At 41.5% G+C, this 17,032-nt stretch overlaps 1 protein-coding gene across 1 annotated transcript; it reads right to left on the reverse strand.

Annotated features, from left to right (window-relative positions):
* Positions 1–487: 487 nt before the first annotated feature.
* Positions 488–14,409, reverse strand: UROS (uroporphyrinogen III synthase). The gene is made up of 9 exons (XM_040606387.1): positions 14,213–14,409; positions 13,316–13,399; positions 12,241–12,337; positions 10,415–10,489; positions 9,088–9,162; positions 4,526–4,609; positions 3,952–4,037; positions 1,917–2,015; positions 488–1,295 (listed from the first exon to the last, which is right to left on the reverse strand). Exons 1-9 carry the CDS (start codon positions 14,273–14,275, stop codon positions 1,149–1,151), a joined length of 810 nt encoding a protein of 269 aa, XP_040462321.1. The 5' UTR covers positions 14,276–14,409; the 3' UTR covers positions 488–1,148.
* Between the last annotated feature and the right edge of the window lie 2,623 nt (positions 14,410–17,032).

A 17,032-nucleotide genomic window follows, 5' to 3' on the forward strand; every position in this document is an offset into this window, starting at 1 on the left:
ACTGTTCAACATTTGCCTTCCAGCAATTAGCGTACTTCTGAGATCCTATGTCATTGCAAGAAATTGAACTGCTTTATAAAGCAAAATGGTTGTCATATTGTGCCCAGTCTGACTGATGAATCCACATACACAATCTGAAATTACTTCAGTTATTATTAACATAATTGGGTTCAGATTGACTCTCATTCTAGGTATGGAGCATCTTGCCTAATTGGAAATGCAGGCCGTATACTCAGAATTAAGCTAATAGACATTTACAGCAAATGAGGACTTCTCTGTTATTCTATGAACCTCAGTGCTATCCTAACAACGTGAATGACTTTCGTGAGGATTACAATTGAGTGTATTATGATTTAAATATTCTACAAATTCCTTAGTATTAGCTGAAGGTAGCATTAGTGCTAAATAGGATTACTTTTTCCCCCTTTCACAGATAAGCAATTAAAGCATAAACCACATCCAAAACAGACAACTCTTAACACCATGATTAACTATGACAATCCAGTTTATTTCTCTGTTAATAAATCCTCCTTCTTTACAGCACTAGAAATCAAAACCTAATTTTTAAGACCCTATACTGTAAGGATATGGAGTGGCAGCAGCTGCCCTGCTGTTGGCTCCACACCGTGCAACTTCCCTGCAAGATCTGTCCTATTCCATTGAGAGTCTACAATCATTATTTTACTATAAATATTTGAAAAGCAGAACACTGAACAAGTAAGCTTTACAACAGAAAATACTTCATTGTAAGACTCTGTTTCTTCTGCAAAAGAAGAAAGATGGGTTTGGAAAACCGATTGTACAGAGAAATGAAAACCTTGCCTTGTGTGCTAGTATTACCTGAAGTGATCCACTGAACTTCTTTCGATACACGCTGACGCGGATTAGCCTCTCGCAGCCCCTCTCCAGGGAGCGCCCACATGAAATATTTACACTGCAAACATGAGGAAAGGGGAAGAGCTACATGCTTTAAGGGACACTGGAAAAAATCTAGATTTCTGAGATAGTTAGATGCAAGCTTCTCACACCAGGCCCTGACCAGGACAGTGTTGCATATCCCTGAAAAAAATACTTTCTTGCAGGACAACGGGTCTGCAAGACGGAAAAACCTACAGCACCATATTCCCTTTCAAATGCCTGCCGTGCTCTTATTCAGGCACACAGCATTTCTGTCTGTGAAGTGCTTTTTGGATCCCAGCGGCGAGGTCCTGCGGAGTCGGGCTCTCTGCGGTGCAGCTCACAGGGATTCCCGCTGCTTCCATGGCTTCAGCTGTCGTTGGACCGATAGCAGCAAACTGAAATGACGTTATTTACAGTTACAACAGCGCAGTCAGGTGCAGCACCAGCTCTCACTAGTTACTTGGGTACGTACCCCTCCTTCTTTGCTGACATTGCCAGTGTTACCAACTTGTATGACTGAGCTTACTAAACTGTACTAACTCTTTCAGGTTGAAGAGTCTCAGTATTAAAAACCGCCTACAAATTGAGCTACTTAGAAGTCACTTAGGAAAGATTGTTATTTATCTTGCTATTAGAAACATTGACAGCTCTTAGTCCCATGAAACAGGAAAAGTGAGAGGAGTTTTAATATGCCTCAGCCTGATTCAAGCAAGAACTGTTTACACCTTGACATTACGAAAAGAAAGCCTATACCCAGTGGAGACTGGGTAAGTTAAACTGGGGAAATAATTCTAGGTGAAAACAATTATTTTTTTTAAATAAATGGCTCTCAGCTATATAATCACATTTGTGTTTACTCTCTGTGCATTTGCTATAATGTGGTTTTTTTCAGAGAAAGAAGCACAAACAAAAGAGAAAATGAAAGTCTGTAATGGGTTTAACAGCTTTCCCTTTTCTCATTTGCCCACACCAAACCTACTCCCTATTGTATTTCACCACTTCTAAAGAGAGTATACCTTGATACGGCTGATAAAATCCCCTGAAAGCTTCTGAATGTGCTGGAGGCAAAACTTGACACCAGATGGACTGAAGAACACGATACATGCTGGAATTCCCTGTGTAAAAGTAACCACAGGTTGGCATAGATTACTCACAAATTACTCAGCAGTGTATGGGTACACTTTCACATAAAACCCTTCAACTGTCTCTTTGTGGACGTGGAGTGTTTTTATTGATGAGACACAGCAGGTATGCCAATGGAAAGGGTTTCCTGTGGTGAGAGAGCCTGCCCAGCCCCCACGTACCAGAGTGCTGAAATTCAGGTGTGACTTCAACCAAATGCTTTGTCACACAAGTGCTTGGTGATAAATGCACTGCCAGGGTTCTGGAGCTGTACTCATTTGCCTGCTCTGCAAGAAAACTTGGCAAGTTCTTTCTCTGCTCCATCCCCATTTCTGTCAGTTCTGCACAGGCACCCTGTTGCCCAGCTCCTGAGGTTTACCCCAAGTTCTGCCTGCCCTGAGATGCTCTGGCAAAGGTGAGGCGATGCCTTAAAACTGCAGACTCTCAGAATAAACCTGCCATAAGAGAGCAGCAGCAATCTTCTGGAGCCAGATATAACTGCACAATTCTGTCTGGAGTGAAGGTCCCAAGCTCCTGAGCTGCAGACCTAAAGCACAGGCTCACTTTATCGTGATTGTCTGACAAGAAAGATACACTAGTTCCACTCAGAGTACATCTGTTGTTAGTTTATAGCACGTGACTTGGTAGCCAGCCTTAGCTCGTGGAGGCCAGAATGAGAGTTTCACACAGTGCTCTTCACTGTCCTCACAAATTGCTCGACACTTGTCATTTTATGTCAGCTCTCCACACACTAAATACATAACCACAGCAGCACCAGTTAAGGACAACTAAAAAGCGCATGAGAAACACATTTTCACAGCTTTACGCTTAAACCAGCATCTAATTGCAGCAAGTGAGGAGTGCCATCAAAAGGTTTCAGAAAGTTACAAAATGCGTATGTACCACTGACTCACTTTTGTAACGGCTGTAAACTACATACCGTGGGGATCAGAACTGCAGTACCCACCGAGGAGCACGGGGATGCTACCGTGTATCATCGACTGCCCGTGCCATAACCTTTTAGGGCCTCTTGAAAAAGAACTTCAAAATCAATATGTAATTTAACAAGATGTTAATGCGCAGACTTTAAAAGGAGGTGCAATGTGCTCAAGGAGGCCAAGTCTGTGTAATAAGGAAAGCCTGCGTTTTGCAGAAAATTAATCCTACGTATGATGTAGGTGCCTACAAATGGAAAATTCAGAAAGCCAATCTTGAAAAAATAAAAGCAATTATTAGTACATTCAGATCTTTTACTATGCACTGATCCTTGCTTAATGACATTTACTAGATGGTTTTAAAAAGAGAAAAACAATAATTAGCAAATAGATCTCAACACATGTCAACAGCAAGTCACTGTTCTAACACTTCCAGTGAGATCATTAATGCATTCACAGATCGGATAATTGGAGAAAGAACACTGAAACTACGTAGGGCAGATTACTACTGGATTCTGATTTGTAATATACAGCAAAGATGTCCAGTGAGATTTCAGTTACAGTAATAAAAAATAATAATAAAGCTGTTCACTAAATATCCTCGCTAAATGTAATTTCTGACACTACTACTGAAAAAGGAGTTGTGTCCAGCTGCAAGGAATAAACTGAATATGTAATTAAGCAGTTATTTCCTGGTAATTCTGAAACACATCTGTTTTGAAAGTTAGACAAAATGTGGAAGGATTTGTTTTCTTCAAAGGGAGGCACTTCCAGGCTCATTTGTAATTCCCCTAACAAGTAGCTAAGGGACTCACTCTCTGTCTGAACCTTCTGCTATCGGACTTTGTTGATAACCAACAGGGAAACGAGAAGCCTACGGGGGATATTCTTGTATCACCACAAGTATCCTTTCCAGACAGCTGAAAAAAAGGAGTACGCTGCTAGGTATTATTGTATACCCCAAAAATTCTCAACCTACATCAGCATCCAGTACCTGTTGTGAGAAGTAACTGCTCAAAGATTCTTGCAGATCAGTGTGTTGCGTTGTTTGATAAACGGTGAGGCTTTCCAGAGGTATACCTGGGATCATGATATACATTCATAATTAAACAAGGTTTCATTAATTTCTATCATTTCAATAAAAGACTCTCAACATACTAATTGCAGTTAAGTGTACCATTTTAGGCTTTAAAAGATAGATAAAAAATTCTGTGAGGCGCTTGTGGGTATTTCTAGAGTTGCAAGGTATACCAAAGCACCTGTAACCAGAGGAGCTCGGAGCACGCCTCGGAGCTCGCAAGCCTCGCAGTATTTCTGTGACACCTTCCATCTCGCAGCTGAGAACACCAGGGGACAACAAGGCGAATAACCCTGCCCGTGTCAGGCCACAGCGCAGTCCCAGAGCTACGGGCAGCAATCCAGCCTCACAGGTTTTAATCCCATCCTCTAACTTCTAGCCGACATAATGGCAAATTCAATTTTTACTTATTAAAATGTGGTTCGCAAGCTTTAGATGAAACTTTTCTCATAACCGACTAATTAAAATGAGGCTCCAGGGGAAGTTCAACCTTTTTCTTTAAGTACTGTAGGAAGTACTTCTCTTTTCAGGGCTCCACAAGGAAAAAGAAGAGCTGAGGAATTAGGTTTCTCTCCTGTAAACAAACAAGAACTTTAATTAACTTGCATGTGTAATAAAGAGGAAAAAATACATTGAATATATTTTAAAAGGATCGAATGTTGAACACAGCAGTAAATGCTGCGTGCTTCATCACAGACACAGCTCTAAGATAACTGAAAACATTTGCAGGGCAACTGCATCCGCAGTTCAGAGGACAGAGGCTACACTTCGCATGTACATTAAAAAATATTCCATAACTATAACATGAACACATTGGCTAAAAAGATCTCACAAAAGACAAACTGCATTTCTATTCCCCCTGCCATTCTACAAAGCAAAACAAGTACCGTGCAAGTTATCTCCTCCTCTTCCTCCTCAGAAACACGATCTCCCTCAATTTAATACTGAAAATCTTAGTCCTGCTCAATACGTGACAGCTCTCTCTATAGCAACGAATGATCAGGCAGACAAAGAAGAGGGCTGAAAAGTTTCAGTCTATCTGCCTATTTGAAATTCTTATTTTTTTACTTCCCCAAAGAAAAATTATTCTACTTCCGCTGCTAGGATGGAAGTGGGTATCCTCGCTTGCTCTTCTCCCTTAAAACTTTAGTTACTGTTACAGTGCTGAGGTGTGAAAGCCCCTTGGTAATTCTGGAAGGACCTTTCCGATACAAGGCTGCTGATAACTTACCTCTTGTGATACACCTGGGATGCAGTTTCCACAGGTTTTGTATGTTTGTAATACGTTACCAGAGGAGCAAAATTTAAAAATACCACCAGGGGATATTACTCATGTTACCATCTCTTTGGTTACACCTCCTGCACTCCTGAGGCCACCCTGTCCCCGTGCACTACGCACATGCCCACACACCGAAGAACACTGACCGTGATCAGGACACGGTGGAGGCAAACAGCTGGCTCGGAAGAAAGAGCGAGCACTGTCTGTGTGAGATTCGCAACAAATCGCTGGGCTTAGGGCTTAAACTGATAGTTTTGGAAGGTTTTTCACTAGATTTTATCTCATAAAAGTGAATATTGACACTTGGCAGACAATAAACAGCATTTTAATCGAGGAAGAATTCAACTTTTAGACAGGAATTTAACCGCAGACTTTTTTTGTACAGTTTGCCTTTTCTATAAATAACAGAAAATTTCAAGATGGAATTCTACACAGCTGCACGCAACTTTGCATTCATCTTTCAAAATAAATGAAGAGCTCCCCAACACATCTTTTTATTACTAATTCAAGTATGTTAATACATATGTTTAAGAGATGACTACTAGAAAAATAAATGCTTTTTCTTAAGTGCTGGAATAGACTCTTGGTTTGTAGCAGTGAGCATCAGAGATGCCCCCCAGGAAAAAAAGGAAGGACAGCATAGTAAAAATGAAATGGAAAGACCCTCATTAGGAGTCAACACAGATACATTTGACTGCCCTAACTGCACGCTGAAATTTTATTAGAAACTACAGATATGCTTGTAACAAATTATAGGAAGGAAGAATGAACTTGGGACAGAAGTAAAACAGATTTTAATATAATAAAACCGAGTATCTCAGCATTAATCCTCCTACAACTCATGTCAGTTAATTGAAATGTCAATGTCATACCTGTAAAGAAACACTAATCTCCTACTTCTGTAGCCAACACGAATGTTACACTGTAATCAAACTAGAAAAATATTTGCCTTGAAAAGAGAGTAAAGCTAGCTAGCAAAGGAGTAAATTCTTTTATTTTCCCAGTCATAAGTTGAAGTGGGTACCAAAGCACAACAGGTGAATAACAAAAGAAATATAATTACCTCCAATTTTATTTTTACTCTGACAATAAATTCTATTGATATAAAAATTTAGAGGTATTTTTTTCATTTACTTATAATTTTATGCGTAAAGAAAAATAAATATATACATAATAGGGAGCACGACGTAATTTAATTTGTACTTCAGAGGCTGTTATAAACCACTTGATGAACTGAGAACATATAAATATGCACAATCCAATATCTCACTGAGCATGGTTATATATTTAACAACAAGCAGTCCCCAATGATTGAAATTCACCGTTTGGTTATCAAAACTGAAGGGTATTCAAAGGCAGGCGTTTCTGCACGGATAATGGAAGTGCTGCAGCACCGTGTTAATTTAAATAGCCTGCTGGTGTTCTGGATCTCAGCATCCTCTACGTAAAAGGCTGTAAAAGCCACGGATCTCTCTTTCCCTGTGGTGGCTGTCAGAAGCTGCTGCTGGCTCTGGATTGAACTTCCCTGCTCTCAGCAGAAAGTGCTGTTCCCTGCCTGGCTCCTGGGACTGCAGCAGTGGGAGGCAAAGCGGGCAAACAGCCACCGGATCAAACACGGTCAGAAGTAACAGGGTCTGACCCAAGCGGCTCCCAAAGGAGGAGGAAGAGCCAGGATGACCCTCATCTGGACCGACAAAATAACCGAGATACTACGATGCAGTAACTGTGCCAGTCACAAGCTCTCCAACAAGGACTTTTTCCACTCGTGGTACCACACGCATTGCTTCCTTTAGACCTGATCCTATTTTTTTTTTTCATGTTCATACAACAGAAGAGACATGTATTTTTCTCACCTTCCTTCTCAAGAAAAAAACCTCCATCTGTAAACTGGCAAACATTAATTCATTACCAGAGGTAGAATTCCTAGCACTAAAAAACCAGCTAAAACCCACCTCTGTTTTAAAGTATCTGTTGAAGACTAGACATGGGTTATTCCTCACTTACAGAATTTTGACGCTGAAAATTTCATTATTAATTTTCAGAATTTATTATTTACTCTTTTGTTGGCGACTATCATTTTTATCATGAAATATTCCACATAATTAAAATACTTTATTTGCCAATTAATTACATAGCACTGACCCTAAAAAACACTTGCCAGCTCCAATCGCATTTTACTTTTACCTTAGATCTCTGCTACTACGCAGGCTTTGCTAATCAACGCACTCTTTCATAACTAACAGCCAAAAATAACGTGTCAGGGCTCTTGACATCATTTCCACTACTGCAGCGCTTAGCACCTTATTCAGCAAGTTCATAAAGTGGGTCAGCAGTAGGGCTTTTAAACCAGCAGATAGAATAATTCATCCAACGTCTAGAATAACTGCACTGATTGTCCTTTGTTTCCCTGACCAGGGTTAGCCAGAGGCGGACTGGTGACTGTGACTGACTGAATAACGTGGATTTTCAAAGCGTTGCTCGTTCTCTGTTCAGCTAGGGGACCCTGCGTGGGCCTCTAGATGAAGGTTTCTGTTTCCCTTTCTAAATTTGGGGCAGCAAATCCTTCCGCAGGGGACATACCCTTGTATCAGACTGGAAGCCATCCTCTAATTCCCCAGAGACTTCCCTGCTTTCTCACGTGGGCCGGGATGTGCCCCAGGCTGTGTAAAAGCACAGAGGAGGATGTGCCAACTAAAAGGTTCCTGCTGAGATACTGAACCTTCGGTGTGATTATCACCTAGTACAAAGATTATTTTAGCAGCGAGTTTCAGAGTGCTCGGGGACTAATTCTGCTGGCTTGTTTTGGTAACCGTCCGTCCCAGCAGATGCTCAGACAGACACCTTGAAGGCAGCTCGTACCTCAGTGGTGGATCCCTGGAGCACCACCACGTGCATCAGCAGCTCTGAGGTCAAACGCACAGCACTGGCAGCTCCTGCTTTATGACATTTTCACCCGAGTTCTACAAGCTGGTCTGCACAAAAACACAGCCTCTTTTTTCACAGCCTGTACTGACCCACCCACGCAAAAAATTAATCACCCCCTAAGCCTAAAAATGTTTCCTATTACTATTGGAAATTTTAACAAATTACAGTAAAAAAAAAAAAAAAAAAAAGAGGGAGTAGACTTTTAAAATTACCCAACAATCTGATAAAACATTTAGAAGCTGCAAACAGACCAGCATTACAGCTTTAACCATAAAAAAATGGTGACACAAAACAGAAAATCATTTTAACTAACCCTTCCTGCACCTTCTTCAAAACCACCCTCCTTCCGTGCTGACAAAACAGATTCCTCTGAAGCCACATGCTGATCCTGAGGAGAAGAGTTCCCCGTATCTACTTGGAGCTACGGCAGTGAACAATCCCCAGCACCAACTGGGCTGAAGCCACCTGAAGTTCACAGAGAACCAGCACACCTACAGTCACCGGCATTTAAATCTTACGATTAAGCAGCAATTTCTAACTATTACGGCCCTGATCTTTTAGTAAAAAAAATACTCTGTCTCCTGGGTCATACAGCATTATTAATCAATGAGAGAGCCTAAGATTTCATGTAAATGAATATTTTGTATAGGTATTTCAAAATATCTTTTATCATCTTTTAGAGGTATCACCCACATCCCCAGAAGCTGAATTCACAGGTTCTACATATAGGAGATACATGCAGTACGGATTTCTCCGCTTCACTACGCACTCAATTTTATTTATAGGAAATGCTGAAACAATGGAAAGTACATTAGCTTAATTTAAGTAGAAGATTTTTAGATACTTACTTGAGCAAATATATTCAGCTAATTTTTCAGCGTTTCCAGACTTTTCTCCTTGTGGAGTAAGGCCAATTTCTTCCACTATAACCAAAAGCAGCAAAGAAAAGCGTTCAGACTGATGAGAACAAATCGTATTTACTGTCACAGAAACATGAGATGAAAAGGGAGACACGACTTGAACCAAGCACGCAAATAATTCTTTGAAAAGCAAAAAAAAAAAATGGAGCACTTGAAGTAATAACATGCTTTGAAAATCTGATTTTGGCTCTAGAAAGACATACCTGAAAGAATTACAAATTAAGAATTCTGGGGATAGCTAAGCTGTTTCGGAGAATTTTTACACTCTTGTACCCGAAGCGGTGAAACAGAAAGCCCTGTCTGACTGTGCTGAGCGGGCGGCAGCTCCTGGCATGGACTGGTTGCAGCCAGCTTCCCAAGGAGCGGATCGCTGCTTTTTCTAGTGAAGGCTGGAATCCTACTGGAAAATCTGAGTATAACCTTGCTCTTCTTTAAGCAAGTAAGCAGGGATAAGACAAACCCTGAGAAGTTAACTAGTTTGGGACTTGACTCATTCAAGACGGTTGCTAGGTGTCACCAGCTGGTGATCCAGTGTTGTTGTTACCAGTCTGCCTGAAAAAATACATCAGTATTTATCCAAATTATTTTTGGACTAGGAGCAGAAAAACTTCGAGACTTTGAAAATTCTCAAATGCTAAGTCTTTTCGTAATATTTCCTGGGTAGTTCAGTGGAAGCTAAAGCTGCAATGCAACTTTACAACAAGAAAGGCTTTCACAAACTAAAATCTACATTGCATTTTGGTTATGCACCAAAAATATGTATTACATCAGATTAAAACCACTGTCAAGACAAATCAAACAGCTGGCGCACTGAAGTCAATGTGGAGTGTACTGCTGACTTCGTTTTGGTAAATACCTCAAAGGAACGCTGAGGGAAAGGTGGGCCAGTGCATCAAACTTTGTACAATCTGAGACCATCATGCTATAAATCCTTTCATCCTATTTCATTTCTAAAGTGAATAAAAAAAAAAACCACATGCAAATTAAGAATAAAGGTTTCTTCTTTTCTGATCAGTTTTTAAACTAGTTATGATCACATTACAATAAAAGTAGTGGAAAACCAGAATCTGGATCCTCTGCTAAAGTAAGCATGTATCGTTCTAATGTGTATACAATTACTTGTCTACAAAATTATCCATTTATAAAACTTACCTATATCTTTTTTCTGAGCACCCTTGAATAACAGATAATACTCCAAAAACTTTACTTACAAGACCGACTTATCTAAGACTTCTTTTTCTAAACCCAAGCTTACCTAAGGAAGCTGTAGCTCTTCCTACCACATACGCAGGTTTGCTATTCCACCTTAGTTTAAGAGATTTTGACCAGGCTGAAAAACATTTCATTAAATTTAAGCATGTGGCAACAATATATGAATGCTAAATGAGTGCTTTTAAACTTCTGTTTAATCTACAAATCGAGCAAAATAATAATAACTAATACTGCGCTACACATTTCAGTAAGTCTGGATGTACAAAATTAATTTCTCCAGTATTTTTTTCATTGTGTAAACAGCAGTCTACAACTTGTTTTTGAAAGCTTAATTGGAGTAAACAGCTTTTGCTAAGTAGCATTTTTAATGCACATATGCCCTATGCCAGATCACACGCAACTTGCAATGTTCATTTATATTTCGGCATTAAGAACTTGGCAAAACTCATAGGAAAAAAGGCATATAGTACAAAGGGAGATTCAGACATACAAACATGGTTTAAAATTGAAGGCTTAGGCAGAAAAAAAATATAATATTCTATGACAACAAATAAAAGGGGAAAAAATTATATCCATGCACTACAGTATTCTATAAAGCAACTCTTCCCTACACAAGAGAAATATAGAAACTCATTATATTTCAAACATGCACCAAAAATAAGTTATCAGCTCAGGAATAAAATATACCTGAGACCAAAATAAAGTTACTAGGAAATGGTTTTCCTCCTTCAGGCAGTAAGTAGGTCATAGGTTACATTTCTTCCTTCCGGCTACCTGACGCCTATGCCTGGTACCCTAATGGGTCACAACCAGATACACTGTGTCTTTTACTGTCTTGTCTTAAAACATAGCATAGGACGTGGAGTTCCTTTCTAGTATTCTTGAGGGAAAAAATTAGAAATAGAAATGACAACAGTTAAAAAAAAAAAAAAACAACCCAGAGGAAACTATTCTAAAGAAGGAAAAAGGTAAGAATTTATTACCTTTGATAGGAACTAAAGACACTTTTTATTGATTAAAATACGTATTTTGGTAGCTGCCAAAAGTCCTAATGAAGATTAGGACTAGATAAGAGATTACATTTGACCAAGAATCCTAAAATATAGTCCTCTGTTGTTGAAAATGCTAAAATAAGCTAACAGTCTCAGTGTATTTACTGCTTACCCAAGAGCGTAAGCTTACTCACTGTACATTGATTAGTATGACTACAGCCTAAATACGGCGCAGATGAAGTCATAAAACAATTTAAGTGTAATCAGAAACTCAAAGCCAGAAGTTATCACTTAGAGTAAGATTTTAGAAGCGTTTACAAGGATCTGATAGATCGTTGGTAGGGTAAATTCTATTTAGCACTTTGCAGGATTCTTACAACTAATCTGTCAGCTTTTACGTATCACCATTTTTTCACCACTTTTTAGCTAATACTTCATTCACTTGAGAAATTTTATATTCAAAACACAGGAATCTCTTCTGTAAGACTTCATATGAATTATACAGGCACAGAAGTTAGCAGTGGCCTGTTTCTGTAACACGCTCCTCTCTTTCAAGAAGGAAAGTAGTTGGTAAGCAAAACTTGGCACTGCAGCAAAATTCTCCCTATGCAAGAGATAAGCACAACTGCAAAAGCTCACAGTAATTAGTAATTTGCACCAAAAGCTCTTTCCTTTATTTTACAATAACAGTGTAAGTGCGGAAAACCCAACCCTTAAAAACTCTGTTTAGCATGAGGCCTTTATGATGCCCAAAGAATTATGAGATGCAGCTTTTTTAAAAGGGTGTATTCCGAACACCTACTGCTGGGCAAAATAAAATCACAAACTTCACAGAATACTAAACCAGAAAGAGTAGGCAATATAAATATGTACTTACCTTCATTTTTACTATTCTTTTTTAAACACATCTTGATGGCTTCTAAAGCTCTTGGACTGGTAAAAACTAGGCCTCCATAACATTCTGGATGAGAAAGCTACTTATAAAAAGTAAATTTAAGGAGTACATTAAAAAAAAAATTAAAAATAAGTTGATAAATTCTTTATAAACTTGTGAAGAACAGAACAGCTTCAATAAATGTCTGAAACCGAACGGGGCAAATATTTCACTACTATCAGTAGCCAGAGTATTTGTAAGAGAAATTTATAACAAAGCTTAAATGCAGAACAAAATTTGCACAGATTGTATTCATTCTGAGAATCTGTGGGAATGGACAAGGATTCCTGTCACTGAAATGAGCTGGATGGACGGGCAAATGAAATGTGAGGTTCTTACAATTCACAGAAGAGAAATGAACTGTTATTCCAAGTAGTAACAGAGGGTACTACTAAGACAGCTGCTTGCCCCCTGCCCCTCAAACAGCAGTTAAAATTACTAAGGGGCTCTTAAAGATCAGTATAAAAAAAGGAAAAGTGTTCTTGGATCACTTGTAAATGCAGATCATGACACATTCAAACACCTAACAAAGTTCAGTGCTGTTGGAGACTGTCAATAAAGGCAGAAAACCTTTTCAGGATTTTAAAATTAAATACATACATAGAAAGAAAGAGTAGAAAGAGAACACCGATTACGCAATTTTATTCCACATAACTAGGAGACGCGGTACAGAATTTCAGCAGAACGTAAGGGTGAACCTCAGGTAACCGTTAGTTGTCACTACAGTCTTCTAACTTTTTGTTGTGACAAAACAACTTTTTGTTGTGACAAAATGCCTCAGTACCTGTGACTACCTATGGTCCACCGACTAAATGTGAGTTCTATCTGACCAACTTAATTACTTAACAAGTATGGGCAAGGGACTTGATGTACAATACAATAATTGTATACAGCTCTGTGGAAACACAAAAAGAGGTACCATAAAGGGCATTATTAAATCAAGGTAAGGCATGGCATCTTGGCAACCACGGCCTAAATTCTGTTAAAAATAAGGCAACTGAAATAATTTACAACTTACCTTTTCAAATAAGCTTTCAAGAGATACGAATTCAAATGACAAAACTGGAATCAAAGTTGTTTCAAAGTTGTATAATCCTAACTCCTTCAAAAAAAAAAAAAAAGGGGGGGGGGGGGGTTAGAGCTCTTGAAATAGACCTCAAACAGCAGTTTTTCAAAGAACTGACTGAGTCAGTACAAATATTTTTTTTGTACTAAAGCAAAATACAAAGGCATCTTATTTGCTTTTACTAGTGAATCTACTTTGGTTTTGTTAGTTATTTAGCATTACAACCTAATACTAAACAAACAGCTGTGGAGATGAGGCCTCCTACGTAGCTACTGAACGGTTACAGCTTACACCAGCACTAACTCTGAAGTCCCTAAGTGACAATCACCTAGTCCTGCAAATACTCCTGTACATCTCTGTAATTCTTTAAAGTCAATAGAATTGCTCTTACGAGTAAGACTTATTCACATGACTAAAGGCAACAGCAGAAAGACCACAGCAACAGGTAACCACTTTTTCACACTGCATTCCCAGTAAGGCTACTAACATTTTTTGTAAACTTAATTTTATCCATATGAACATAATCAATATTGATTAATTAAAATGAAATTGCTTTAATATCAGTACTTTACTGAGAGCTTTAACAGTGAATTCAATATAAATGCTCCGTAAGTAAAATATTTTTTTAGTATGAGCAAATTTTCTAGCATGCTTTTTTTCTTAGCATAATTTCAAACACACACTCCTAATTTTTCTTAGAAAATATCATAATTTCAGACACACATTTCTCATTTTGATTAAGCACATTTTTCACTTGAAACAGTTCAATTCACCTATCTTGCTGAACGCGTGGCTCTATTATTTAATAGCGAAGTGACACAATTGTTTGTTTTTTTAAAGTTTACTCACTTCGATATAGGGATCTGGTCCTGAATCTTTGTCTTTGGGATCCTTCAGCAACAGAACCTTCATTGTTTACCAAAAGAACTCTGAAATACAACAATGGGAATTATCTAAATTAGATCTAGAGTACTTTCTACTGAACAGTGACTTTAATAGCTTCAAAGAAACTGCGTTGCTAACAGCTGCACTGCTCTCTATACCATGAGTAAGCAGTTAATGTACATTCTCTGGGCAAGAATATCCACCCTGATAAGACCAACAAATGACATGCTGTCTTCAGATAATACTGCTTAAGGGAGAAACTACAATGAGAGTCAGCAAGGAGAATACATTTTAAAGGAGAATATTTTGTAAAACAAGTAACAACCCCTACAACGCAGTCACATTCAGCCATGTAATAAGCCCCTACCTATAAAAACTTACTCTATGTATTCATTCCCACGCTAGTTTCCACCCTGTGCTCATAGTTTGCAAGGGGTTTACCTCGATCCATTTGGGGTCTCATCCTTTTCAAGGGGGAAAATGCATGCAGGGCAGTGTTTCAAAATGTTTTTTAAAAATACAAATATATGTGTGTGTATATATAGGCACATTTATACATCTGATTATTTGATAATATTCATAAATGCCTTCTTTGATATACCTGTAGTAAACAAGGCAAGACTGAAAAAAAATCCATTCTGCCTTTACAAGGGAAGGTGACAGTTCTCAGCTCCTTAAAAGCTGCCTCGGGTGCTGAGCTCAAAGCCCCTTACCCCACCTAAGCAAATACACCAAATGCATTAACACAAACAAATAGAAATCCACTCTCTAACTGCACATTTATTATTTATGTGTTACTTCCCCGATAGGTTACATACTAGCAAATTCTCTTTAAAATGAATGAAAATAAGAATGACTATTTGAATGTATAGAACATCCCAGATTTGATTCCTTTGAATGACATGCACCGAAATCCTCGAAACTCAAAGACAAAAATGTCAATCAAAGACAAAAAAAATATCCACTCAGACAAAAAATGAAAAGAGAAAAAAAAAAAAAGGCAAAAGGCAGCTTTAGAGTGCAGCAGGCCAAGCAGGGCCTGGTGCAGGTCACCGGGCTCGGTGTCCCACGCTCACCTTCGGCCAGCAGCGGGGACACACGGGTGGGGAGGGGGCACCCAGAGCACCCCAGGGCCTCACCACCCGCCTGCCACACTGGGGTCATTTCGTGGGTTTTAAACTTCATTATTTTTTTTTCACCGAGGTTCTAAAATGTGGCGTCGTTAACCGAGATGTTCAATTCTGAACGTATTACCGTTAGACATGGACGCGCTCATGGCCACCGGGCTTCCAGCGCTCAGCACTGACACAACGGGGGCTGGTGCCTGTTACAGTTGAATTTAAACAAATCGAGTACGAAATAGATTCACTAAATATTTATTAAGGTAGGAAAGCAAAAGCAGCTCTGGGCGGCTGGGAAGTAACAGCTCCACCAAGGGCTCGCAAATTCAAGCAAGCTGAGCAGCTCTTTTTATCTTCACCGAGGTCGCTTCTGGTATCTTCGGTACGCCCCTCTGCTTCTTCCGTGGTTTCTTGCTTAAGGTAGTTTCGAGATGTTGGTTCCAGAATCAGCTTATACAATCTGTTATCCACATGGTTGATTGGTACAACGGCACACGTTAACATAACATCGCGGTTTAACATCTGCTCAGGATAATACATTCCGATAGTTATGTAGTTAAGATTTATCTTGTCAAACAGGACGTTCCCATGTTTGGTGTAGCAAGGTAACATTGTGGACATGTCTCCTTAAACAGGAAGTTCTCAAGACCGCCACAATGGGCTCGTTCCTCTTGCTTAACTTGTTTGATCAGCAAATTACCCTTAGTTACTTATTACAGCGCCTGCGCCGGGCCGGGGGTGCGTGGCGCCCGGCGGAGCCCCCTGCCCATCGCCGCCCGCCTCAGCCGGGCCGGGCAGCGGGGACACGGCGGGAGGCTCCGGGGCCGGGGGCGGGCCGGGGGCAGCGCTCACAGGGGCCGGGGGCACGGGCAGCGCCGGCTCCGCCGGGGAAACGGGCTCCGGCCGGTGCCGCTCACAGCCCGGCGGGGCCGGGAGAGAGAACCCGGCCCGGGCCGCGCCTCCCCCCGCCCCGCCCGCCGGCCCGGCCCGGCCCGGGCTCCCCCCCGGGCTCCCCCCGGGCGGGCAGGGGCCGCGCTCCGCTCGGCGCCGCTGCCGCTGCCGCGCCGGCCCCTCCGGGCGGCTCCTCACGCTGCGGCCCGGCCCGGCCCGGGCTCCGCTCCCCGCGGCGCCACAGGCCCTGCCGGGAGCCGCTCCGGCGCGGGCTGCCCGCGGGGCACGGCCCCCCGCCGGCACCCCCTGCCCCGGGGGGGAGCCGCTCCCCCGCGGGCTCCGTGGGCCGAGGGGCGCCGCCTGCCCGGCCGGGGGCTGCCCTGCCCCGCGGGGGGGGGGGGGGGGGGAGCCCCCCCGGCCCGGCCCGGCCCGGCCCCGGGTGCCCGCGGCACCGTCCCTGCCCCGCTCCCCACCGCCGGGGTCCCCGGGCGGGTTGTGCCCCCCTGTGAAACGCGCCCCCCGCGGCGCTGCCCCCGCGGCCGCTGGGCTGGGCCGTGGCCAGCGGCGGGCCCGGCTGGGAGCGGCTGCCGGGGCTGCTGGGGCCGGGGGGAAGCGCCCGCAGCCCCCGCGGCCCCGACCGGCACCGCGGCCCCGCTGCAGCTCAGCGCTGCAGTTCTGAAACACCAAGACCAGTGAAGTCAAAGGGAGCGGCTATAAAGCGCAGACAGAATAAGAAATAAGGACTTTGTCACGGGCTGTATTCTCAAACAGT

This window comes from Falco naumanni, chromosome 9 (assembly GCF_017639655.2).
Source record: "Falco naumanni isolate bFalNau1 chromosome 9, bFalNau1.pat, whole genome shotgun sequence".
In the NCBI taxonomy this organism is placed as follows: Eukaryota; Metazoa; Chordata; class Aves; order Falconiformes; family Falconidae; genus Falco; species Falco naumanni.